This window comes from Falco peregrinus, chromosome 12, assembly GCF_023634155.1.
Source record: "Falco peregrinus isolate bFalPer1 chromosome 12, bFalPer1.pri, whole genome shotgun sequence".
NCBI lineage: Eukaryota > Metazoa > Chordata > Aves > Falconiformes > Falconidae > Falco > Falco peregrinus.
Genome location: NC_073732.1, coordinates 10,100,174 through 10,127,750, shown reverse-complemented (window position 1 = coordinate 10,127,750; position 27,577 = coordinate 10,100,174). Strand labels below are relative to the sequence as shown.

Genomic DNA, 27,577 nt, shown 5'->3' with positions numbered 1-27,577 from the left:
AATCTTGTGAGGTTATAAGCAAACAAACAACTTCCCTTTCTGCTGTTCAGTCTTTAATAAATTGGAAGTAATTCCAGTGGAAGGGGAATGAGCCACCTTCGTTCTACTGCAGTGTGAGAACCTGCACGTGGCCAGTTATCCCAAGTGAGCTGCTTTGAGGAAATCTGCAGTCGAACTTACTTTGTTGCAGTTTGCTCATAGTCACATAGTCCTCAAGTTTTGAAAAAACATGTCCTTGGCTGTCCTAAGATTTTGTTGCACTGGAATGCTAAATGACTTGTGTGAAATTTTTAGGATCTGGCCCTTGTTTGTAAATGGGAAAGGCGTGCCCAGTAGTTTATAAAAAAATGTTGTGCCACTGTTTCCACTGTCTGCTGCTTCACCTTTGACAAGAGCCTGTTTGACAGCTACAGGGACACAGCTGAGTTCTTGAAGTGCAGAAATGTCTGTCTCTCCCTGTGCCACCTAGACCACCAGGATCCTGCTAATAGATGAGAGAAATGATTCACTCCCAGAAATTCAGCTCTTCTTCATTACGTTTCTGCTGTTCTGATTAGCTTCAAATATTTTAACACCAACTTTGGGATAGAAACCTGAAAGTGATTGTATTTCTTTCAAGAATTGATTTCCTGCTGCTACACAAGCCTTTCAGATTTTTTTTCCCCATAACTTTTATTTGAGGAAACTTGTTTTAGGATTGCTACTTCTGAAGTGAGTCAAGAGGACTCTGAACTTCTCATTAGTCTTCAAAATACCAATATTAATTTTTATTCTTTTGGGCATGGGAGAGGAAGTAGGTAGATTTTTGGTGTCAAGGCTTTGTATTTATTCCTCTGTTTCATTTAGAATGGATTTTTGAGTTAACTGATCCTGACCTGATACACTTCCCCCACTCCCCACCCCCAGCTGTTACTTGCACCCTTAAGCAATCAAGACAACTACTGAAACAAGCCAAAAACTTATTTCATGTCTGAAAATGCTTCTGATACCTTGCAAAGTTAAACGTGAAAGGTCAGACTTCTTAAATTGTAAACTTAAATCTAGACTTCAGCTCTTAACAGTTTCCAATTTAGTAAGAGAAGCTTCAGAAGTATAGATGGTTCTTCCTTACTATTGTTAAGTTGCAGTGTTCTTAGGAAATAAGTAGTTTCATTATAGGTGTTTTATAATCCTCCTCCATTTTCAGGCACTATAGTAATGAGCGCTGTAGAAATGTCATTGAATGTTTCTAAAAGAACCTTGCTTAATAATACAGGCAATGTCACTGTTTTGGCTGTACAAGCACTTCCATTCTATAGCAGTGACAACTATCTTTTGAACTAGAACTTCCTATATTTAGCCTCTTACCAATTCAGTTCTTCTAGAAGTTTAAACCAAACCAGTTAATTGTTATATTTTAAATACAACTTTTTTAAAACAAGCCTCATAGCCTGATGGCAGGTGGGTAGAAGTTGTACCATGGTAGGGGGAGATTTACTCGTTTACAGATAATGCCTTTTGGTATTTGAAAAGGCTTTTATTTATATTTGTCTGCAGATGCTGGGGTGTGGGGGGGTGCAGGGCAGGGGTGAAGGTAACTTAAAAACTTGGATTTCTGTAGTTTTTAGTTAAGTACTATTCTGTTGTCCTTTTTGGGCAAAGCATGTGTGTAATTCTAGGATAAAGTCCCTAGTGTAATTAGTAGCGTCTTTGAAAGTTTATGTTGAAAAGAAGTTAATTTTTTGTCTGTTTTTCTTTGTTTTTCTCCAGTATCCAGCCCTGCTGGAGGAAAACATCCTAAAGTCATTGCTCACTAAAGCCATGCGTATTTCAAGGCGTTTGGGTCTTGTGGGAAATAACCAGTAAGACAGATAAGTGTGTAAGAGGCAGAGATAAGCTTGTTATACATGATCTTAGATACAGTATTTACTGACTTCAGTTACCCTGTTTTGTTACTTAACTTACTGATGTAGCCTTTATGCAGAACCTTAAAGATTGGTTTCTGTGAATGCATATATATCAGTAAGTGAATGAAAAATGAGGCTGGTGAACTATCATTCATTTTTCATTGCCTTACTCAGACAAGTAATATTCTGCTTTTATCTGTATTAATGAGAGTTTTGTTTTTATCTGTATTAATGAAAGTGACTGAAGGTGCAGTTTGTAAGCTGAGCATCATAAATTGCAAATTGAACCCATATGTTCATTTATACACAGTATAACATAGTTTGTGGACTGCACTTAACAGACCTGCAGGAGAGGAAAGAGATTGATAGGTCTTGTCCCCAGACTTAAACGTGTCAAGCAAGAGTCTGCATCTCTAATGGAAAAATTGAAAGAATGGCAAATTGGAGAGTCTCAGTGGTATTAGAGAGTAGTGAATACACATGGACCTTCTTTTTGAATGAAGTAGGTGCTCTTACATGCTATGCTTCTGCTAGTTACTGCTGCCTAAATATGTTGTCTTTTACAGGTTGGATATCTGTGAAACTGTTTTATGAAAGACTGTTGACCTTAGTCTTTATGTATATGAAGCATCTTATAGTTGCTCGTTAGTAGTTACAAACACTTAATATGAGTTAGTGTTGGGAAGGTGTGTGAAGGTCTGTAAATGGGTATCTGTGTTCACAGAATCAGCACTGTGTCATTTTGTCTTTCAGTTTATATTTAGTTGTCTGCCTCTCTGGATTGTTTCCATTGTTTTTGCATTTTTAAAGAAATTAAAAAGGTTTAGATTATTATTTGCCTTGTGTTTATTCAATACCTGATGGCTGCTCAGTTTTACACAGTTCTTAGTCACAGTTGAAATGAAATAGGTGTTTGGGAGAGTTGTTGTTCTCATTTTTTTTGCCCTTCAGGATATTATGTGCCACAGATTTGCAAGACTGAAGTTGAGGAGGGGCATTTGGGAAAAATGAAGAAATTGTATTAAATAGAAGTTGAAATATAGAAAAACTGAGGTATGTTAGCAGTTCAGGATTAGTCTCATTCTTCTGAAATGGTTCCTAAAATATTGAAAGAGAAATGAGTCTCTGATCTTTCTTCAGATTTGTTCAATCTTCTATACATGTCAAAACTGTTGCTGCAGTAGGACATTTTCTGTTAAAGACTTGTTTTAAACTGTTCATATAGAGTGTTAAATTGCTATTAGATGGTAAAGTTTCTGTCAGGTCTACCTATAATGCAGACAAATGTTACCTCTTGAGAGGAGGAGCAAATCTGGTTTTTCCGGGGCTTTAAGCTTACTAGGAAAGGAAGTTCTTGGAGGATATTATAGTTTGCTGTAAAGCTTATCAAAACTAACCAACCATACCCCTTGCTCTTTAAGCCCCTACCCCAAAGCAGCATGCACTTTGTGATGAGCTCAGCAGTGCTCTAAGACAATGCCTTGAAGGTAGACTAAATCTGTCAATCATTATGTAGGAGGTTCAACTCCCATCTTCTAAGGAGCAATTATGTTTTAATCTACTTACACCTCTTCTGTTCCGTGCTGGCAGAATAGCTTTTTGTGGCTGCAGAACCCATTTAAGCAAAATGGAGAAGGAAAGGGTTTTGCCTAAAATCCTGCAGCTCTTGGGTGTTTCAACTGACAAAGAGGATTCCTTTTTTGATTTAATTGAGTGTTCTGCTTGCTTCTGCTGAGTAAAGCCTGACAGCCTGGGAAGGAAAGGTGGATACTGCAGTTCTTGCATTTCTACTACTGACTGTTTGTTGTGATAGAGCCCTGCCTATTCTACAGAGGGTCAAGGCTTCTTTGAGGTCAGGCTAGAGTTGATTTTACTCTTGGCCTTATGAGATTACTCTCCACACTGGTTACTCAGCTCATCTTCTGAGCCTGGAATGGAGCATGGTGCAGGCCATGAATATTCCTTGCAGGAGGAATCTCAAGAGGCTTAGTGTAGAGGTTGCCCACCCAAACAAGTGTGAGGCTTGGATGTCAAGGCATGAATGAAGAATAAAACACAAATATTAAAAATGGTGTCAGCATTTAATGTTGTAAATGATAACTGGCAGATGCCATAAGCAAACAAAGGCATAGATTTCCCCACCACCATACACACCCTCTGAGGGAGTGTAATAAATATTATAGTAGGCATTTCCTGACACTCCTAGGACATGTGGGGAATACTGGATCAACATCTTCAGTTGTTACAGGTCACCTAGGAGCAAAAGCCAAGTTACTAGGATCAGTTTTGATAGCGCATTGCTGTGACTTCCCTGTGACTCTTTCAGCAGATAGCCAAAGTTGAGTAAGCTGCAGAAGAACAGCAGTAGGTCAGGGTGCCCCTTACTTTCTTCATGCTCCTTCTCTTAGCTTACAGTAGTGTTTTTTGGTCTGTAACAATCAATCTATTCAGATAACGCTATTGAGGAATTTTGTGCCTGGTGGTTTTGGTAGTTTAGAGATCGGTTGCTTTTATTTGTGTGTTGTGGAGTTGTCTGCTTTGTGACATACTGATGTTTCTTCAGCAGTGAGGTGTAGCCAATGCATCTTCTTCCAGATATGCTTATCGCTATACAGTGATGAAAATCTCAAAATTCAGAAATGTGAAAATGGAGCTCTCCATTTGTCATTAACAAGAGTACATTTTATCAGCTCTGTAGTTGAAGGATCCGTAGTTCCATATATTAATAGGCCATTTTTCAAGAGATATTCTTGGTGCAAACACTAGATAATATATCTCTGTCACTGTAAATTCTTGTCTTTTAAATTAACAATATTGGAAGGGTTTATAAAAATTCAAGTAGTGATTAATCTCTGAGGCAGGAAGTGTGCTGCTCTTGCTCTTTTCTGGAGAACCTCAGCCAAACTTCACCCAGAATGAAGGATCCAGGCTAAGGATGCTGAGTTATTCTGTAACAGGCTATTTAATACCACCTTGATGAATGCCCTTTCTTGAAATCAAAGTGAAGACTATTAGTTTTGACAGCCTTCCTTGCCTCTTGGACTGTGGGTCAGGACCCCTGTGGTGGCAGTTTTAGGTGGCAGCAGTCAGCCCTTGCTCATTTTATCTGCTGAGGGATAGGAAATGGTGGAGTGAGAACAGACTGCAATCACTAGATGCAGATGTTTACTCCCAGAGCTGCTAAGTAACTTTAATTGTCAGTATCCACTTGTTTCCTTCAGGGCAGAGCGTAAACACTTGCATTTTGTAATTTCAGTCGGTTCTTGCTCCAGTGCTCTGGGGTATTAGGCCTAAAGGGTGTCATGGAAAGGAATGAGGCAGGTCATGGTTGCGTTTTTTGAAAAATTTGAGAAACATTGCTGAGCAGTAATAATTTCCAAATTGATCTCTTTCACCTGGTAGTGTGTAGAATAGTGATAAATGCTCTGCAGCTAGTCTGTAGAAAAATTGAATAGTAATGTTTGTGACTTTTTGAGGTAAAAATACCCTGCAAGTGTGTTTACAATATGTTAAAATTTCTGAGGATTAACAGTGGTCTGTTTTGGTTTGAGGTCTTTGTGAGAACTTTATAGAACTTGTCCAGAAACTCTTTGTGCAAAAAGGATGAGAAGCTGTGTCTAGTCGCTAGTCCTGTGAGTACTAGTTCATGTGCTTCCTGCTTCTGTTGGTTGGTACGCCTCTGTGGATACTCCTACAGAGATTCTGTAGGACATCTATTACCTCTTCCTCACTTCTTTCTTACCGTCTCTTAGTCTTCTTGAATAAGTAGCTACTTCCGATAAAAGTAAGCTGGTGTAAACTGTCAAGAATTCAGGAGGTTCTTAAGCAGTTACAGAAGTAAACTTTTCCTACAATTCATGGTACTTCAAGCATGTTCATGTAAGTAAGAATAGCAAGTTCTGAGAGTTAAGGGCAAAATGACCAACTGACAAGAATATGAAATGAAGTTGCATACAAAGGAGACAGTTGTAAAGGGTAAGCTGTATAGAATGGAAATTACACCAAAAAGTATTTTAATTTTGTGCAAAGTAATCTCGATTTCGAGCAGTAGGTCTGTTTGATGTTCTGCATGAATCTGGGAGTTTTAGCGTTGTTCTTTGTAGTAGGTACAATCTGGGGAACAAATGTCTGGTTCCACTGGTGACAAGCAGCATTTTGTTGCTCACCTTTGTTATCCTGCAAAACATTTCAGTTGGAAGAGTGATACTGGCAGTTTTAATAGGTCACACTTGGTCAGGGAGCCCTGGTTTTCTGGCTTCCTTGGTATACAGGTGTAATGTGTATTACCAAGCACAGAATGATTGAGGTTGGAAGGCACCTCCAGAGCTCATCTTGTACAACCACCCTGCTCAAGCAGGGTCACCTAGAGCCAGTTGCTCAGGACCGTATCCAGACAGCTTTTGAGCATCTCCAAGGATGGGGACTCTATAACCTCTCTGGGCAACCTGTGACAGTGCTTGGTAACCCTAACTGTTAAAAAAAATAAAAATCTTACTCCTCGTGTTCAGAGGGATCTCCTGTGTTTCAGATTGTGCCCACTGTCACTGGTCCTGTCACTGGGCTCCACTGAAGCCTGGCTCCCTCTACTGTACACCCTTCCTCGAGGTATTTATATACACTGTTTTGATCCCCCTGAGGCTTCTCTAAGCCAAAGAGGGGTGACTCTCTCAGTCTTTTGTCATGCAAGAGGTGCTCCAGTCAGTTATCTCGGTGGCCCTTCACTGCACTCTCCATTATGTCCATGTCTCTCTTGTACTGGGGAGCCCAGAGCTGGATGCAGTACTCCACGCGTCTCACCAGTGCTGAGTAGAGCTCTTGACCTGCTGGCTACACTCCTCGGAAGGCAGCCCAGGATACCATTAACCTTCTTCGCCTCAAGGGCCCATTCAACTTGATGTCCAAGGAGAGCCCCAGGTTCTTCTCTACCAGGCGACTGGCCGGGTAGTTGGCCCCAGCATGTGTTAATGCAGCGGGTTGTTCCTCCCCAGGATGTTGCAGTTTCCTTTGAACTACATGACTAGAGGGGAGAGAATGATATTTTGTATGATGTTATGTGTTAATACCAAAACTACTAAAGTTTAGCTGTTTGCCCCTTTTGATTTAAGGAAGGCTGATAAAGTTGTTCAGAAGAGGTGGTGTCTGCAGTGTAAGCCTGGGGGAGGGAGAGACTGAGAAGTGTATTTAGGACTGTGCCTAGCGGTGTCATGCTCTTCAGGTGGTAACAGCAATAGATTGCTGACAGTGATTGTTTACTCAGTCTTGGAGCTTTTAAGAGGTTAGACAAACATTGTTAAAGAAAGTGCCTGCAAGTGCCTGATCCTGCACTGTGGCAGTACTGTGGAATAAAGGACCTTTTGAGTCCTTTGCAGACTTCGGTGAAACAATTGCACTTTAATGTACACTGATACTTTAGTCTTATTTCCTCAAGATGTACTTCTGCTACACTTCGAGTTCAGATGTTTTGTGTTCAAGCTGCATATTTGAATCATTAGCATTTGGGCAGCGGTTTCTGGAATTTTTCCAACTAGCAGATTCTTACAAACAGCTATCTCTTCTGCCAGTAACAGACTTGATCTCTCTCCCATTCCCCAAGAAAGGTAATGTTCAGATAAACTGGAGTAGGTTAACACATTTCCTCTCTTTGGTCACTTGCTTGGTATTATCTTGGTGAGTCTGTGTGTAAACACTGCTGAAATTATTTTTTTATTATTATTATTATTGCTTCTGAAAGCTTTTCTAAACCCGGGTGGTTGGGGTTTTGTTTTGGTTTGGTTTTTTTCCAAAGCACCAGCAGAAGCAGTAATCTAGTTTCTGCTTATATCTGCAGGAATAGAAGGCATAAAGAAAGCAACTGTATTACAGCTGGAGTTCACTTTTAAATTACAACCATTAGAAGAAATCTGCAAATGAGCATGGAAAAACATTTGGGCTTTGATTCTGTATTCATATTTGTGGAAGTGGATGCGTTTTAAATCTGCGTCCAAGCCTGACTTAAAGAAGGGAGATGAAAAGAGATGAACCTGTGAGTTAATTAATCCAAGGGTAGATGTAGTCATTGCATTTCTTCTGTAACTTTGAGGATAATCATGCAGGAAGACCTCTTCTGTTCAAAAGCTAAACAACTTTTCAGCAGTGGAAAGGAAATAATAAATTTTTGTTAAAGCTTTACTTTAGTTGAACTTACTGTCCAAGAGAGTGGCCATTATTTAGAGTATAAGGAGTCTTTGCTTTGTTAGAAAACACTGTTGCAAACAAGGTAGCTATGCTAGATCTTTTTGGAAGATAGCACTCTTCTAACTTGATACCAGGTAACTTGAACAATCCTGTTCCCACAAACCCTCAGAAATCTAAGTCAGTAGCAGAATAGGAAACTGCACCGAGAAGCAGAGTCCTTCATGCTTAATCTTAAAAGGCAGTAAGTTTTCGTAGTACTATTTCTAATGTGTACTCCTTATAAAATTACCTTTTATGGATCTTCCTTGTGCTTCCAGAGCAGCTGGTGGTGAGTTGTTAAGTGGTGGAAAACTCTGTGTTGATGTTTGTATTCAGTGAGTTCGGAGCAAATAAGGTTACAAACATTCCTGGTTTCTTTTTTTTTATATATATATAGCATTTGGATTCAAGTATAAGAATTGCACAGTTCACTTTTAGCTTTTCCTTGAACAGATCTGGATTACTAGAGGTACTGCTTATCTGTAACATACAGAAATGTTTACCAGCTGACCAACCCAGAATGCTGTAATACCTCTTCAAACTGGCAGCGGGTGGTTTGCCTGTTTTATGCAGATCATACTTTTTTTTTTAATACAGTGAGCAATTAAATTGCAGTTGAGATTAAAAATGTGGCATGTTGGCTGGGAGATTTTTGATTAGCAAGGGAAGAAAAAGGCTCTGGGAAGTGTTGGTTTGAGTCTATGCTTTGTTTGAAAACAAAACCTTTTTTTTTTAAAAAAAAAAAAAGGAAAACTGAAAAGCTTTTACTTGGATTGCTGTCCGCAATTCTAAATGGTTGCCTTCATTATCAGTACTTGTAAAATTGCTTGTTCAGGAAGGCTTTAGAAAATAATTTCCCTGAAGAGGCACCAATGTAGCAAATGCAAATTAAAAGATAATAACTGACCTTTCAGTATTATACATAGTAGAATAACCAAGTGAGAGGGAAAATGTTCCACCATTTTTCTGTTACTTTGAGGTTTGGGGAGATAGGGAGCTAAGAATTTTTGAATGTGTTTGTGGTTTTGGTTTTTGGGTTTTTTTGGTGTTAGATATACAGTGACGTGAGTTTTGGGCACATACAGATTAGTAGGCTTATGGATCTGGTATCAGGAGAGTGGAAGAAGCAGTGACAGGATTATTTTTATCATTAAAATCTTTGTACTTAACCAAAATGCCACAAGATGAGGAGGATGGAGGAAGATGTGTCTTGTTTTGATTTTGTTCAGCAATTCAGTTCCTCCCAAGGCACTGAATGGCTTATCTTTATTATGAGGTGTACGTTTATAAATAATGCCTAGAAACTTGATATTTTGAAATTGCACGTAGAAATGTACTTTGAATGAAAAAAGTTCTGCTGATTCTTGTGGTTGATTACTAATGCAGGCACATCTAGTCTTCCATGTCTTTCCTCTATTCACTTAGTGGTTTCTGGGTGGAAGGGGAGGAAGAAGAGGGATAGACGAGTGCTGGTCATGATTTTCCTCTATAATGTCATACCACTATTCTTCAGTCTTTACTACTTTCAGATCTTATTTTCAAAGATGCTTTGACAGTATTGGTAGACTCGGGGTTATTTTCTCTCTCCACAGTAATTCTGGGAGTAGTGGCTTTTTCCCTTTCTTCAGCCTTTTTCTTTAGATATCAAATACTAGATCAGTTCCTTTTTGTATAAACTATATGAAACCAAACTTTAAACAATGCATTTTAAACCTGGTTCAATTAAAAAGTGGTGGTTTTTTTTTCAGTTGGGTGATAAAACTTAGCTAAGTCACAAACTTTAAGCAATACTGACATCTGGTATTTTGTTGCTGTACTCATTTGCCATCCCTGAATCTGCTTTATCTCCAAAGCATCATATTTTGAAGCACCTTTGCATTGATAAAGCACAATTGTAAACTGATTAAGCACTGGACAGTAGAGGACAAAAGTTGGTTTGCTATTGAGACTGTTTCTTACAGGAATTTCTTTCTCAAAAATGACAGCAATAACATTTCAATTTGATGCATTTAGTGAAGTATTTAGTTTCTCAATAAAAGATCAAGTGGATGCATATTCTGCTTAGTGCTTGATGCATATCCTGTCACAATTATTTAACCGTATTTATGCAGTGGAAGTATGTTCAATACAGATGTTTATTTTGGATGTTTGTGAGCGTTTTCAACAACACCTGTAAATATTTAAATTGTAGACACATAATTCTTTGGCCATTAGTACATTGCTGTAAATAAAGAATACCTAGTTAGCTCAAGCAGATGACTAAGTGAGTTTGCTAACTCTGTTTCAGGCATTATTATCTTTTATTGTACCAGTAATCAACTTGGGGTATGGTTAAGCAGATGGGTGTTGCTGTATGATTTATGAGGTGCTAAGTAGCATGTTGGTATGGGAGGAAAGTTAACTGACTGTCTTTGTTAATGCTGGAGGAAGAGACTCATGGCCACGATTACCTGTCTGCCTACCTGCACAGACTCTGGAGTTGTTCTGTGCATTTGCAGGTCTGGAGGAGAAAAGCATTAAACTTTTACAATTATAATTTTCATAAGTATTTCTTGAAACGCCTACTGGTTTCATAAATACTGTTCTTCTGATAAAGTTTGAGAAACCTTGTGATAGTGGAATCAAGAAAATGTGGCAGAAGCAATTACTGCTCCTGGACTTGTTTCTAAAGATAACTTTCTGTAGCGGTCTTTCTTGATTCCAAACAATAACGTGTTGTTTTATTTTTACAGATGACTATGGATGAGAAATATGTGAACAGCATTTGGGATCTTCTAAAAAATGCAATCCAAGAGATCCAGCGTAAGAACAATAGTGGTCTCAGTTTTGAGGAGCTATATAGGAATGCATATACAATGGTGTTGCATAAACATGGTGAAAAACTCTATACTGGGCTAAGAGAAGTGGTCACTGAGCATCTAATAAACAAGGTATGTAATTTTCTGAATTAAAATTGAAGTGTCTTATATGAATTCTGAATAGTTATTTAAATGACAGAAAAAATTCCTTCACTATGTTATGTTGTCTTGTGTTGAAATTGTATTGCTACCCTCAAATTGGTAGCTTAGAGCTAACATCAAGCTTAAATGACTTCATATTCCGGATACTGTTTGTTGTAAATTACTGATGGAGGGCGGACCACAGGAAGTATTTAAAAGTGTGTGACAGGAAACAACTTTAGCTGAAGCATAACTATTGAGAGTGGGAATTTTTGAAAAAAGATTTGTGGTATTTTGGGACTTTCTCAGAATAAATTTTGGGTTGTTTTCCAGTCAGTTTTTCATCTGTGAAACAAAATAAATACCGATGTAAGAACCTGTTTGTTATGGGCTAATGAACTAGTTCACAAGTTAATGAGAATGTCGTACTGGGATTATGCTGTTTAAAGAAGCAGTAGACAATGTAGAGAAACATGAGCTCAGCAACAACAGAAGTCCCGAGTAGTCTGCATTCTATCATTTCAGCCTTTTCAAAACAATGTAATTCAGTCAAAATGACATTCATAAAGTTCTTACTTCTGAAGATGTATCATCTGAAAAAAGGGCTCTTCATCTCTGTTAAACCGTTAAAGCACCTCTTCAGTCTTTGTGAGGAAAGTTTAAGGTTGATTAATGAGTATATAATTGAAAAAAAAAAAGTTAAAATTCACTTTTTATGAGTGCAGATAATATTTAGCAGTATTAGAATCCTATGTCTAGGGAAGATGCTTTACTCCTTGCAGTAACATCCATACCTCTCCATCTTTGAAAAGAGACTGCCTCTGGGTCCAGGTGGAATATCGGGGTTTTGTCCTGTTAATACATTTCAAAAGGAAAGTCAGACACCATCATGTGTCTTGGATGATTACTTCTGGCTGAATTAGCAGATGGGAGGTTTGTGTCTATATAATGCTTGGAGACTGCTGTGGCAGAGAAGCGTGTTCTTTCTTTTCTAAAATCTTTTTAGTTTTCAAAGGTGTGGTCTAAAGAAGCATAGAGTATTTTTACTGTTTGCGTGAGAAGAAGCATCCTGTATGAATGGCTCTATTCTATAACTGTAGTACATCTGTGACTCTTGAACACTTCTTTCATTATCTCTGCATTCATAATCTGTACTATTAATATAAAATGTGGCAAATGGCTCAGGTTTTTTGTGTTTTGTTGTTGTATATGCCTGTGTTTACAGTCTGTACTTAATAATCATGACATTAAACTTTTATTCTTACTGGGCTTTAGTTTGTCCTTGTTTGAGGAAAGTGTCTTATCTTTGTTCCTAGCGATTCTGTATATTAAAAATTATTGATACATAAAAATAAGATTTCTAAAGTGCTAATATTGGTAAACTGGCAGAAGAGCAGAAGATCCTGTGAGTTAGTACTGGTGCTGCACTGGCTGAGAGGGTTACACAGATACCATTGTAGAGAAGTGCCTTTCTGGCACTTAATGATATTGTATCTGATGCTTTAAAGAATAAAAAATCAAAAGACTTCTCCAATGATCTAATATTCTGATCTTTAATGTGATTATTTTTGTTACCCACTCACACAATTTGATTAGATGACCTAAAGTTTTTTAAATGAAAAGGCTAACTCCTGAGGTTTTTTAGTTAGATGCTGTGAAGTTAAAAAAAAATACAATTATTCAAATGTCTGATTATGCTGTCCTAGAAATTAATCCCAGGAAAAGATTTTAAAAAAAAAGAAAATTTGACTTCCGTCAAAAAGTTCTGCGCAATAAAGATGATACCTGTAGGCTCAAAGCTACTCCTTGTCCTTTTTGATGGTTTCCTTTATGTTGTTACTTTGAGGCAGTTATAGATGGAAGTACGGAAAAAATGGTGCATTGTTTCTTAAGAATAGGATCAGTTCTGTAATGGCATCTTATGATTGTGCCATTAGTACTTCTTGTAAGATAGATAAAAAGAAGGTTTTGTTTAACTTCACATTTTATATAACAGAAATTTTAGAGGAATCTTGTATTTTCAGTCTCTCTTTCCAAGAGTAGTTCTGTTAAATGTTAAGTAGCTAATTAACATAAATGCTCTCATCACAAGTCTTTGTAAACTTCTATTCAGAGAATCAATGGTGGATGCTAGAGTTTAGAAGAGGGGGATTTTGCCAACTGAGGTGGTGTTCATGAAATCTGTTAACTCTTATCAAAATGAAAATGTGTAGAAATTAATAGATTTTTAGTAAACGACTACGCTCAGTTCAAGAAGTGCTTCTGAGGAGCCAAAGCCGAATTTTTAATTGCTGAAATCCTTGAAACAGAATTGCCATTTGCTGTCTGTATATGCTCGTTATCTTTCTGCAAAAAACAGATTCCTGTAGTATTCCAGTCATGCTGGTTAATTGAGAATAGGTGAAAAGACTATGTAGAGGCAATGTATTTGTTCATATGTTTTTACAAATAGTTTTCAAGCTTGGAAAGTGAAAGATTTTATTTTTGGCATGGCATAATTTAAGAGTTATATTTATGCTTTATGCTTATTTAATTACTAGATGAAAGTTGTGTTTACTCAGCATCTTCATTAGAAAGAAACAAAGCACCTTGAAGAAAATTATTTAACTTCTCAACAAGAAAACTTAATATTTTGTATTGTTTTTACAGCCTATTTAATTCTAAATAAAATGATAGGTGCAAACATGATCAATACAAGATACAAGCATGCAAGCAAGTATGCTTGGTTTTGAACTTGCAGACCCTAATGGCTTGTAGTTACATTTACCAGGTTCTGGCTGCTTGATGAAGGCAGTAGTAAGCCAGGTAGCTTACTGTACATCATTGACAGGAGCCAGCTGTCTTGAACTACCTTGGTTTTACTATGGGGTAAGGATGTGCTAAAACTTGCCTTTGCCTGTGTACTTGACATCATTATTAAAGCTGTAGAATTGAATTTAAAAATACCATTGAATAAGAAGTACTGTAACCTTTCATCTTAATTCAAGCATTTAATTCTTGTACATCTGGCACTTGGTTGACTTCTCCCTTTCTTCAGCATTCTTATAGCTTGATGTGGACACTCTTCTTTCACAGTTTTTGAGCCCAGTCCATTACTACCTCACACAAATACTGTAAAAGTGTTTTTAAAAAACAAACATAAAAAGCTTGTTTTATAGCTGTGTAAACCAATTGATGATAAGCAGCATCACTTGTGTTAGAAGTAAAATATCTTGACATTAAAAAGTTTGCAGGATAATATTTTTAAAATTCCCTTCATTTTTATGAACATTTTATAGGCAGGGGTCCTCAAACTACTGCCTGCCACTTCATCTGCGTGCCGGCCCCCTTTTTAAAAAGTTTGAGGACCCCTGGATTAGTGAAATCTAACCCCACAACATGCAACATAACATGTATACGTTCTGTAAATTGTGTGACAGTTATTGATTGGTGTGTTGGCCAAGCCCTATACAGGTCTGTTGTTTTTTCTGTGCAATGTACATCAGAGACTGAGATGTAAAGGACTGTCCTGAAATTAAATGGGCTGAAACATACTGGTTTGGTGAAAAAACGAAGAGGTGCTTGGGTTACTCTCATGTCCTGTAAGATTTCTTGGTCTTACTGAACACTTAACATTATTGTTTGTTGCTGGCATGCCAGAATGCCTTATGACATGGTGGTCGGCTGATACAACGGGTAGAGTTTGATAGTGACTGTGCATGCTGTTTCAGAATAATAATAAAGGCAGGCATGCAAGAAAACCTTCCGTGAGGTGGCCCCAGAGCCAGGTAGTGTTAAGTGCAGAAGGAATTGCATGGGCTGCTGGTACAAAAGGTCTGGGTTGAAAGCAAGCGTATTTATCCTGGGTCTTACAAACATGTCTAGGATCCTTGGCCAGTTTTAAATTTGCTGTCAGTGTCACAGAGAGAAGGGGAGAGAGAAGATAGGAATCTCCTACAGGAGTATGAAATTATTTCTGTAAGATCTATGCAATAGGAAGGAATGACATGAGGAGTCCTGTAGGAGACATAATTAGTGAGCATTAGGGTGTACTGTCAGCCTGACAAGGTATGAGATGTTAGCTGTCTTTATCTTTCCGTAATGATGTTTTAAGATGATCCTGTGCAAGTGTGCAGTTACATGGAGGGCAAAAGGATGTGAGAGAATTGCCAGAAAGTAAATGCTATTCAGAATCACTGGTAATCTTCAGTGGGATTTTTTCTTTCAGCAAGAGGGTAGAAGCTGCAGGGGTGAACAGACTTTTCTGGTAAAGTCATAGTTAAATCTGTTAACTTAGTTGGAACTCTAAGAATTTAGAACACTATCTTTTGGACTACTTGGACTTCTGTGAAAGGTGAAGAAATTCCTTAAGGACTGAGACCTTGAGGCCTTAATTCAGAAAGTGCTGTTCTATACTGCTGCTCCCCACAGAAGGTTCTGGCTGTCCTTACAGTAGTGGAAATTATATAATTGAACTATTAGTGCTGCTGCATCAGGCCAGGCACTGTGAAAGAGAAAATACTAGGCTATAAGTCTGCTTTTTGTGCACTTAATAGAGAGTTATTGAAAAGTATTGCAAGCTTATGCCAATAAACTATTCTTAAAGAGATTGGTAGGGGAAAGTGCTATATTTCCTTAAGAGCTATATCCAGTATAAAATACAATTGAGTCTGAAATTATATACAAGATTTTATCCTTGCAAATATAAGACAACATTATGTAGATTGTAAGGCTGCTAATTTATTTTTGAGACTGTATATGGACAGTCCTATTGAAGCTGAATATCTGACAATTTACTGCATAACTGCAAAGATTTGTCATAGAAATCACTGCAAGCTCAGCTAATTGAAACTGACATTCTGCTGATAATCTTTGAGATTGAAATTTTCTTAAGGCTTTGGAAAAGTAGCAGCTGTGTCTCTGAGGGGCTTCCTTCTCCATAGAAGAGTGTGGGTATCTATGGGTTTTTACAAGTCATTCCACCAAAGTGGTTTAACTCTGTGTCTTTGCATGGCTAAGATGTTTTGTGCATTGTAGTAGTTTTCCTGTAATACTGTTGTATTCGTGGCCCATACAGGGAATGTGTTCAATGCTTATTAACTGGACAGCTGTTGTAAGCAATAATTTGGTTGGGTTTTGCAGCAGCTAAAAGAACGGCTTCCCAAACCTGTCTACAGCTTAAAATAAACCTAGGAGAATGTCATTGAGGAGCTTCACAGAGAGACTCTTACAGTAGTTTTGTTGTACAGCACCCGTTCCTAGATTTAAAACACATTTCCAGAAAGCCACATGACATACAGTGCAGAGCAGGAGTGGTACAGATCTGAGCGTTCCTGTGTCTGCCGGGAAGCAAGTCATCATTGCTACCTGGTGGCAAGCACCCTTTTTTTGCTACCAGTTTATGGGATTTGGTACTGGCTGGTTTAAGAGGATTATTGTGATTGATGCATGTGATTATAAAAGCACACTGCCTCTGTGTTGTAAAAAAAATAATAAATTATATATATATATATATATAAAAATCTTTGATCCTTGAAGAGTTCTGTGATGGCCTCATATACCTGGGTAAAATTAATTCCTACCCTGATTATCTGCGCTTGTAAAGTAATCAGGCTTTTAAGTTTGCTTGGGTAAATTTCCTAGTGTGGGTGATCTACCAAATCCAAATGATGTTTCCAGTGTTTTTCCATATTGACTGAAGAAGTGAAAGCAACCATGTCCTGTTTGTTTCTTTTACTCTGAGAGATTGTGTCCCCTCTTTACAAGTACAGCTGGTGAAGTTTTTAATGCATGCTTACATTTAGCTAAAATCTGCATAGATTGGATGAGAACAGGGCACACATTTGGGAGACCAAAGGGTAAATGATGATCACTATCAGAAAGAGCGAGGCAGCTAAGCAGTACTGGTTGTAACTTATAAATGCGTGTTATGTTTTCCAAAAGCAAGGAGGAGAGGCCTTGCTGGGGTCTGGGGAGTGGGTATGTGAAGGTTTCAGAAAGCTTTGAACAACCTACAAGCATACCTGTATCACCTAGATTCAATAACAACATGAATATTCTGGGGTTATGTTTCCACAGCTTCTTGAGAACAGGTCACTGTGTTCCTGTTACGCCATGCTACGTTTCTGGTTTGCTCATCTAAGTTTATGGAGTATATATAGTCATGTGACAGACTATGAATTTTTTGTTAATGCTGGGTTTTGCCTGATTACCTCATAAAACTTAAATGACAAAGCGAAGCCTGTCAGGTGGTTGCATCTGATGTTGGTGCAGCTTGTGGCTGCTTGTCAGGTGTGTTTTGTTTTCCTCTTTGAATTCTCTATCCTGAAATTTACACTATTGTGCAAGTATAAATGCAGATCTATAAATGTAGAAATATATTCTGTTTGGTTACAACAGCAGGCAGAAAGTATTCTGTATGCTATGTCAAAAGTCAATTCACACATTTTGTTAACCCTGGAATAATTTTTTTTATGTTCCTTCAGTTTTTTTTTACATGAGTTTAAAGCTTGAGCACTGCAGTATATGCCTATTGCATATACGAAATCAAAATATGAAACTGAATGTTCTTTTTTATTAGTAGGGAGTAGCAGTGTCAAAGAAATAAAGCCTGAAGTTGATGGGACAAGTGAGGCAGCTAGCAAATACATTCATGAAAACAATGATGACTTCCTTTTGTTCTCTGAAGTCTTGTTGATGATTGTGGACTATTAGTATAAGAGTCTGGTCTTTACCAAATGATTGTTTCCTTTCAGAACTGTTGTTTGCTCTAACTTTATGCTACCTCAGCTTGTCTTTCTAAATGTCATCATGGCCATCATGGCCGCTTTTTCATCTGTAGTTGTTTCTAACAATAACCAGTACTACCCTAAATTCTGAAATTACTTGTTACAGTAAAGTTAACGTTAGTTAAAACACTATAGTATAGAAAATTAAAGCTTTGAGGATTTGTAAAAAAAAATATTTTTAACATTTGGGATTTCAGGTGTTGCTTTGAAATTGAATATCCATGTTTATTTTGTTTCTCTTGGGTTTAGCCTGATTTTTCTTACTTGTGTGAACTCTTTTTTTTCCACAGAAGTGAAATACGAGGTAGGGATGGTCAACACCCAGGGAAAAGCAAGAACTTGTTCATAATGTTCAAGTTCATAGAGAAGCAAGGAGGGGTGGGGGGTGTTGTGTTTGTTTTTTTTTTTAAAAAAAAAAAAAGACAAAGCTTGTTAAGATTTAAATGATGCAGGAGAAACTGATGGATTTATGACTTTTTTTTTTTTTTTTTCCTTCAGGTTCGAGAAGATGTGTTAAACTCCTTAAATAACAACTTTCTACAAACACTAAACCAAGCATGGAATGATCATCAAACAGCAATGGTGATGATTAGAGACATTCTGATGTATATGGTGGGTATCTTCTCTTTCACATGTTTAACTTGATACAGTAACTTGTCTTTGACAAATGTAAGCAAATAAGCTGGAGGAGTAAAAAGCAAGGCATGCTTACCAGTCCTCTTCCTTAGACTACTGTCTGTCCCTTATTTTGAATTCCCTGTGTGCATGTGAAACTATTGTGGGTGTGTGACAAATTATAGTTGGACTCTTCTTTCAAGTTAGCTCATTACTGCTTGAAAAAAGGCTGAATTTTGCAATTCTTAAAAAATAAGCTAATCGGACCCATTCTGGCAGGTTATATATATTACTCGCACGTTTCGGTTCACGTAGCAGTGGTTTGTTAATGTGAAAAGCATGACACTGTAAAGTCTCCTCAAACTTCCAATATAGCTGTTCTTTAAGGTTAAAGGTTTGAAGGGGATAACTTCGCTTAGGCATAGTCTTGTGTCCTTGAATGTTAAATTCTCATTGAATCCTTTGCTGTTCATACACTGCCTGGGTACGAGATTAAGCAGCGCACGTAGATGAGAGTGCGATCTGTGGTTGTAATTTTAGATGTAAAAAAAGCATTCCTTACCTGATAGCTAACAGAAAAGGTCTTTTTTGAAGAGAGTGGAGAGGGCATTACATTCTTGTGTCTGGATTGTGTTATGCTTTAGGTGGTTGGTATATGTTTAAATTCCCAGAACGGTAGGCATGCTCTAGGATGGAGGAGAGTGTATTTATTGCATAGCTCCTAGCCAAAGGCTTTAACTTCAGAAGGAAAACAAATGTGTTGTGACACTGTGGGGGTTTTATGTAAAATCTTCTCCCCCCCCACCCCAAAATAGCATACTGAGGATAGTACTTCATGCAGTATTATACAGTGAAGGACAGATAATGGTAGTGTGCCTTTTTTTTCTTTGTCAAAAAAGATGATTAGCTGAAATTCTATGCTTATCTGCTGAACAACTGGAGTCAAGAACTTACCTGGTAGCTTTTAAAGATCTCATGCTATGAAATTGAACCTGTTTGTATTACCTGTGAAGAAATCCATCTTGGTTAATAAGCTACTAAAAGTTAAAGAATTTGGAATAATTATTGTAGTGACATAGCTTAATTGTTTGGGGGTTTGGTGGTTGTTTTTTTAATGGATTTACTGACTTTTGCGCTGTAGATTGTGTGGCTTTTTGGTGGGTTTTTTTTGATTTTTTTTTTTAAGCTGGGAAAAGACTGCATATCTAAAGATAGAGGGCTGGATAAAATGTGGCGCTTAATGATGTGTGTATCTTATCTTGCCAAAAGGGAGATTGAGATGTTATTTTGAAGATGTACTGTCTTTCCTATGAGAAATCCTGGAATTGCTGATCTGTTTGTAGAGGACAAATACAAATCAATGGCTGATAGCTGCATCTGGGCAAATTCAAGAATAGGTAATGATTAGAATAATCTACCAAAGCTAGTGGTGAATTTTCAGAAACGTTTGAAGATGGAATCCAGAGCTTTCTAGTGAAGTAGCCGTTGTGTTTTAGCAAAATACTATGTATTATTTCACTACAGGAGGTGCTGCATGCTCCAAGGTACATAGGTGGTGAGAATAGATAATGCAATGTTATCTGCTGCTCTTGAATTCAGTAACTCTTTGAACTTTCAAACAATGTCAGAGAAAGCTGGCTTATCGGCTGGCCCTCTTTTAGTATATTGACCAGTATACTGAGGACCAAGAAGTCTCCTCTTTGTGGAAGGCTTACATGCTTCAGTTAGCACTTCTGGGGGGAGATGAGAGCTCTTTTCTAAGTACTTTTTGTGCTCAGGAGAGCAATGTCTTGATTTTTGTTTGAAGCTTGCCAGTGCTGTTAGAGCAGACAGCCTTTACTTTTCCACCAAAACTCCAGGAGATGGGAGACCTGCAGCATTCCTCCAAGTGCAGATTGGACTTCGTTGGGTTTTAGTTTAGATTCAGAATATAATCGTAAATAAGTAAACTTTAATACCTCTGGAATTATATATATGTCTTTCATGTGCTGTTTCGCAGTTCCAGACAATTTCAAGTGGCTGTTCAGTCGAGTCCTCCACTTGACTGATTATTTGCCTCCCAAAGGCTTTTTATCTTGTACCAAAATGAGACCTAAAGAAACAGAAAGGATGTATCTACAATAACATGTATTTCTACTATAATAGTAAAAGTAGAATACATTTTTCTTTCAAGATGCTTGTATAAACTTGTCAAACTTGAGCACTGATGTCTGTTAAATATCTATAATGTAACATGGTTTTTCTCATTATACATTTACTCTTTTTTAGTTCGAACTATCTAATGCAAGGAGCTTATACAATGGGCAGACTGCCTCCTTTTCTTTGATGTAAAACAAATTGCCATTAAAAAATATGTGCTTTGATTACATATTACATATTTACATATTTAAAGTATAAGCAGTGATTTAAAACAGGACTAGTGTCAAAGATTTGCAGTTTCACTTTTTTTGTTATTGGGGTGTCCTGTTGATTGAAACGTAATTCTGTTTGTTGGAAAGAGACTAAGAGCAGAAAACTTCTAGTCTTGACTATGTGTTAATTCAAAAAGCTTGGAAAAGCTGCTAGTACGACTAAATTATAAAGCAGAGGAACATCTGGTAAAAGACGAGACCTGACTGCTCTTCAAAGAAACAATTTTCAAGAACTTTATAAAATAAGGAATGATTTGTTCTTTATGATGTTGAGGCTGAATAAAATGTAGTTTTATAGTGATATGTTTGTCAGAAGTTGTTAATACCTTTTTATTCAAGCACAACTAACATGATTTACATAAGAAGTGTTTTATCTTAAAAAACCCCCACTTTATAAACTCAGTTACCAGGCATTGTTGATTCATATGCTTGTGTTCCACCAGGAGAAGTATATGCAATTATAATATATTTATTAATAAGGGATAACCCAGTCCTTCTCTTATTTTGTAGGCCGTCCCAATTACTTACCCATCAGTTTCAGGAAAGGTACCTGTTGGTACCCAGCAAGCCACAATCTGGCATCAGTGAAAGTAAAATATTTAACATCCCCTTGAATTCTGATCTTCCTCTCTGCAATTCTTGCTTCAACCTAGTGATTGTACATCTTAAACTAAACTACATTTGTTTTAATGCCGTGTTTGTTTTTCAGTTTATATTCACCCATTAACTCCCATATCATCTATGTCAAAACACTGCTCCAACCCACCTTAATATCTTTCCACTGTTTAATTTTGCCACTTATAAAATGTATTCTAAAAAAGACTTAATTGAATTAATTTTTATTTTAGATTTTGTACAATGAGGTTTGTGCATTATTGTATTTATTGTTTGAGTTTTATGGCAGGTTTTCACTTTATGTGCAGAACCTCTTCCACAAGACACTTGTAAAGCTTGCCTTAGACTTGCATTTTTAAAAAAGCGTATTACCTTGTCTCTTGTATTGTGGTTGCTGTCTGGTAAAGTCTGCTTGGTTTCAGGTCTGTTGCAGTTCTAGTGTGAGGTTTTGCAACCTTCAATTGCACAGTAAAAGCGTGTGTAACTTTCTTGAGATATTCCAATTTCCACAATTGAATTTCAAGTTTAATAACTCCACTGCATCTTGTAGTATATGTGCACAATGTCTCCTCCTTTCATTTTATGTTTAGGCTACAGTAATCCGTGCCAGAATAGATGTAATACTGTCTGTAAATTCATGGCGCTGTATGCACCAAGCAGTGAGGTCATGTCCTAAGCACTAAGTCAAGTCATGTACTAACACGTGTTGACGTAGTGATGTAATGTACTGCATTTGGGCATATCTGAAATTCAGTTTCACTTACAGTTGCAGTACAGGTAAGTGCACATATGGTAGTTTTTGTTTAGCTACTGTATGCAGTAGTAGCAGTGGAGGTGCAGTTGTTTGTTCTTCAAACTCCATGAGCATGAATATTCTTGGAATGTCTTGTGGAAACTAGTCTAAACTGGATGCTGTGGTGACCCTTCTTTACTACTTGTACTTGCTAAATTTAAAGCAATTTCAGGTATGCAGGCACAGCAGTCACACCCCTGGCTGCATTATAGGCATATGGGTAGTGCCAGTTAAACAGTCAGTAGCGAACAATGACCCCGGTGAATACAGCTGTGTATTTTGCAGAGGGCAGAGCATTCCCTTCTCATCTGTGCAGTGCGTAAAGCCGGTGTCTTGATTTAGGCCAGCACTGACAGATCAGCTATGTGAGTTTTGACCTCAGGGCATATGACTCTTTGCTCATGGTTTACGCCCAAGGTGGTAGGTAGAAGTGTTGTTTTTATTTCCAGAACTAGGATCAGAGACACTTGCGTTATAGGTATACACAACGGTGTCTGAAGGCTACATCATCCAGGTAGTGCATCCGTGCAGAGATGGGCAAAAAGCAGTTGGTGATATGTTACAGTAGGTAACTTGCTTTAGTTGACATCAGAGTTATTCTGCAGTGTAAGCAGCACTGTAGTTTCTGAATAATTGCTGTCTGAAACTCCACCCTTGTCTCCTGAGAGTTACTCTTTAAGCACCTGCTGCTTCTCCCTGTGGGAAGTGATTGCTGTTCAGTAGCATGTAGCCCTGTCAGTCAAACCTGTTCCCAAATGTGGCTTCCTGTCTCCACAGTTATTTTTTTTTTTTTAGGTTGGGAGAGCTTGCAGTAAACAGTGAAAGTGATCTGTTACCAAGGGTAAAGCAAATCAGCCGTATCAGAAACATTAATGCTGCTACCCTAATTTGGGTATTGTAGAGTGGTCTGGCTTACTAAAGAGGCATCGCTGTTCCGTTGAGAAGAGTTTCTAGTGTAGTTACTATTTCCTAATGGGAGTGTTTAGCACTGGCAGAACAGAAGCTATGCAGATGAGTCATGACCATGGCTTTAATCCATTTTGATACCCTGCTGCCTGTGCTGCTGAGACCTGAATGTTCTTCAGCAATAATATATATGTGTATTTTTCTCCTCAAGTTATAGAGTATATTAGACACTACTTTTAATGTTCTTTCATCTCTTTGAAAATGTATTTTAAGCTTCTCATGCATCAGAATCACATTTACTTCTGTTCTTGATGCAAGTATGCAAATAAGGGAGTGAAGTAAATAACCCTGTTTCTAAATAACAGGAAGAAAATAGTGACATATGGTGGTCTAGATCTTTGCAGTGTGTTGCTTAAACTGACTTCATGAGACCAATTAGTAAACTTTTTGCTTTGAGGCAGAACTGAGCTTGCTTCATGAGCCACTGAGTAGGCATATCTGACCTGTTCCCATCTTGTTTTTTCATTTAAGTGCTGCCGATCTGAGGGAGTGAGTGGGAAGTCATTAGTGAATTGTGGAACATGGTGTTTCTTTCCTCTGGTCATTGAGTGTCAATCTGGCATGTAATTAGTATATAAATAATTTTGCTGTGTAAATTTAGCTGCTAAAATACTGAAGGGTATGGAGTCTGTTCCTCCTGATTTTTTTTTGTAATTGCGGAATTTATATAAACTTACAATTTTGTAATCTTTTTTCCATAGTCTGAAGCATGCTTTTATTTTTTTTAATGCTTTCATTTTCTAGGTGTTTGAGCACAACACTCAGAATTGAAGCGTAGTTAAAGCACTTAAGTAACTGATGGAACCAGTGCAGAAGCTAATCTTTATACTCAATTTCAAACATTGACCTTCATCCTTCCTGGAATTTGATTTTTATTTTGTTATAGCTATGTAAATTTTAGGAAAACCTTAGCACAATCAGATCTGTGAGTGGGTACAAAACTCTTTTTAACTTTTTTGACTATCATCGTCCTGAGGCTTAAATGGCTGTAAAGCAGTATTTTTAGTAATTACCCAAACTGTTACATTAGAGGAATGTATTATACCCTGATGGGGGGGGGGGGGGGGCGGGATAATAATTGCTCATCTCAGAAAAAGTTTGTAAAAACTCATAGTTTTTCCTTCTTAATGTTTCAAATGGTGTTACCTAGTACAACACTACTGGATATTAAATGATTACGCTAATTTTCTGTCTGTTTAGTAACTCTGTTAATAGTCTTCCTTTCTAGAAGGTTGGTAAGTTGGGAGAGAGGAATAGAAAAGGGGAGACATTTTTGGAGCGTTTCTGTTGATAGCAGTAAGAAACTCAAGGTGTCTGCTCAGCAGTGTCTCAGTCAACTCTGTATGTTGGTGTTTGAGCTATACAGACTTGGAATAAAGTTCTGAGGATCAGCCTTGATTTGTAAACATAGGCAGCATGGGGCTAGTGGATAGTTGAGGAGCTTGATCCTTCCTATAGACTGAGATCATGTATGGAGGTAGAATTTAAATCCATATTGAAACATTAAAAATATTCTTTCTTGCCCCCCTTCTTTTTTTGGGGGTGTGTGTATGTGCGTGATTTTAATAAAACATAAGCAAGGTATCAAGATACTTGCTCAGGCTGATTGAAAGTGAGTTTGTGGGGCTGGGGGCTTCAACAGAAGTCCTTATGTACAATTTTTGCACTACCAATCCATAAATGTTTTGGTTGTAACTGTTCTCATTTTGGCTTGACACTTCCTTCTGTTCATCTAATGATGATATTTCAGCAAATTCCACTGAATATTGGGGGACAACTGGCTGTCTAAAATTAGTAGTAGGAAGATTCATGGGAGTTGGGGAAAAATTAATCAATTTTTCCTGAAGAACAAAAAGGGGCAGATGAAAGGGGTTTGAGTAGGTGACTAAAACCTCTCTGAGATGGTGCCATGAATTTTGTCAGTATACGGAGATTACCCTGCCCCCAAACAAAAAAGTGGCTTAAATGCTGTGTTTACACTCTTAAGCAAAGTAGACTTTCTATGTAAAGGAAGTTTTGGAAAATGGGACTGATTTTGAATTTTGAGGTTATTCATAATTTCTTTCTATGAAGAAAGGAGAGAAGATAAATTTGTTTGTTTTTGTACAGTGGAAATATGACCAATCTTGTGCCATTTTTAGTAACAATGGGTGTACTGAATTTAAAATTTTATTGCTGTGTATGCCTTCCTTGTAGGACCGTGTGTATGTACAACAAAATAACGTGGAAAATGTTTACAATTTGGGCTTGATTATTTTTCGAGACCAAGTTGTACGCTATGGCTGTATTAGGGATCACCTGCGGCAAACTCTGCTGGATATGATTGCAAGAGAAAGAAAAGGAGAAGTTGTAGACAGGTAAGATGTTTGTAAGTGACATCTTTTGATGTAAAGAATGCCAATTTACATGCCAATTTTTAAAAGTGAATCAAGAACCTATAGAAATAAATCATTACTTAAGGCTGCATTTCTGATCACAAGTAAAATTTCTTCATAATCTGGAATAACATATTTCTTTGTACATTTAGGTTTAGCATAATGGTAAATGGGGAAGCTTATTAATGTATCTTTTAATATCTATCTTGTATTTTTTTAAACAACTTTTGTTAAATCTCTCAATTACTGCTGTGTGTCAGAGCATTTGGTTATAAAGCAGAGTTTTGACAGTTCCTTGCCTCTTGCTGCCTTGTATTTCCTCTGTACTGAGAGGCTGTTTAACATTCTTGTACCTGGCTTTTTTATTACTATTTTTGAAGTTTTCTTTTTTAAATCTGTTTCCCTTGCTTATGTTTTGATTTGTCTGTTTCTTGATAGTTCAGTTGCATCTCTGAGCTTTTAAATCTGATACTCGTGTTCTCCAGCCACTTTAGTAGATCTGGAGTTTTGTGCCACACGCTGCAGATATTGCAGTTGAAGTAACTTTACATTTTCAAGTTTTCTTGTGTATCTCCAGTTTCAGAGCAGCTGTTGGGTGTGGAGGTACATAAACTCCATGCTGCTTTGGCAGCAGTTCTGTGACTGAGATTGCCCAACATGGATTTATGAAGAGAAGAATACTCCCTGGCAACAGCTGTGTATTGTCCCCTACTGCCAGAAAGTGGAATTTTTTTCTTGGATGCAGTTCTTTTGTTTTCACATTTTATTGATGTATTTCTATGCCTAAACAAATGCTTAACTTGCTGATGCATTTTCATTTTGTGGCAGTGTTTTGTTTTAACAAAAAAAAACAAACCAAAACAAAACCCAAAAATAGCCAACAAAAAAAAAAGCCACCCCAAACTTTGCACTTCCATCTGTGCAGTTGTTTTGAATTGCTCAGTTCCAACTTACATGTGCAGTTTTCAGTTTGCTTTGAAGTAGTATTTTTGGTTAATTCCTCGTTTGTTGAAATATATTCTTAATAGTTTTCTGAGTTAGTAGAACTTGAGACCTGTTTTTTCTATCGTTGTATTTAAAATATTTAATAAATATTGTCAGCTCCTTAGTTTAGAACAAAAACAATCAATCTTCCTCCTGCAATCTTCTTGAAAACCTGTCATGTACCAAAACATTTAGGATCGGCTTTTTATTACTACATTTTCTTAAGTTGATATTATGTTCTGAATTGTTGTTCTGCTGTGTACTCTTTGTCTTCCAAGCATGTGGATTTCTCAAGTTGTTAACAACTTACTTTTTGGCAGAGGCGCAATAAGAAATGCTTGCCAGATGTTAATGATTCTAGGTCTTGAAGGAAGGTCAGTCTATGAAGAAGATTTTGAGGCTCCATTTTTGGAGATGTCTGCAGAGTTTTTTCAGGTACATCAATGTTGTAATATCATATTTGAAATGTTATAACTGCCTGGAATTGGGAGAATTTGTGGGGCTTTAACTGCTGCTTATTTGATCTGTATGTCCATCTCTATTAAATTACAGAAAAAAATCAATAACTTGGGGGAAATTTTACAGAACTACAATAATTTGAATGTAATTTTGAGCTATGGGTGCCAATAACTTGTAAATTAATCATCATGCTACTTTTGTGCCTGCTTTGGGCTATTTCATGCAACTTAGTCTATCCCTGCACTGTAGCCATAGTCTTTGAAATCACAATATCATGAGAGGTTCGAACAGTTTCAGGCTGGGAATGGAGAGGGCAGACTACCTGTCTAACTGCCTTTGAGGAAGCTTTGTTTCCTTCGTAGTTTCTACATTTGTGAGTTATTTTTTTCGTAACAAAATGAAATGAGTCAAAAGAAGTCAAGTCTAAGTGGCTGTCCAGTTGTTGACCAGATGCTGAATAATGCATTTTAAATATTTCCTAGAGCTTTTTTGTGAGGTAGTTTCAGGAAAGAAGGCACTTGAACAGTGGTTGAGTGTAATCAAGCTCATCTACT

At 37.4% G+C, this 27,577-nt stretch overlaps 1 protein-coding gene across 3 annotated transcripts in view; it reads left to right on the top strand.

Moving 5' to 3' along the window:
* Positions 1-27,577, top strand: part of CUL3 (cullin 3) — a 58,654-nt gene that overhangs the window by 9,069 nt on the left and 22,008 nt on the right. Inside the window, exons 1-5 of one of the 3 annotated variants that reach the window (XM_013295112.3) lie at positions 7,539-7,553; positions 10,832-11,029; positions 18,304-18,417; positions 25,402-25,562; positions 26,885-26,999. In XM_013295112.3, coding sequence (XP_013150566.1) covers positions 10,832-11,029; positions 18,304-18,417; positions 25,402-25,562; positions 26,885-26,999 — 588 coding nt within the window. In that variant the 5' untranslated portion in view covers positions 7,539-7,553. Of the gene's footprint in view, positions 1-7,538; positions 7,554-7,875; positions 7,909-10,831; positions 11,030-18,303; positions 18,418-25,401; positions 25,563-26,884; positions 27,000-27,577 lie in introns of those variants that run through there. The other 2 variants (XM_005232231.4, XM_055817000.1) reach the window with 2 other exon arrangements.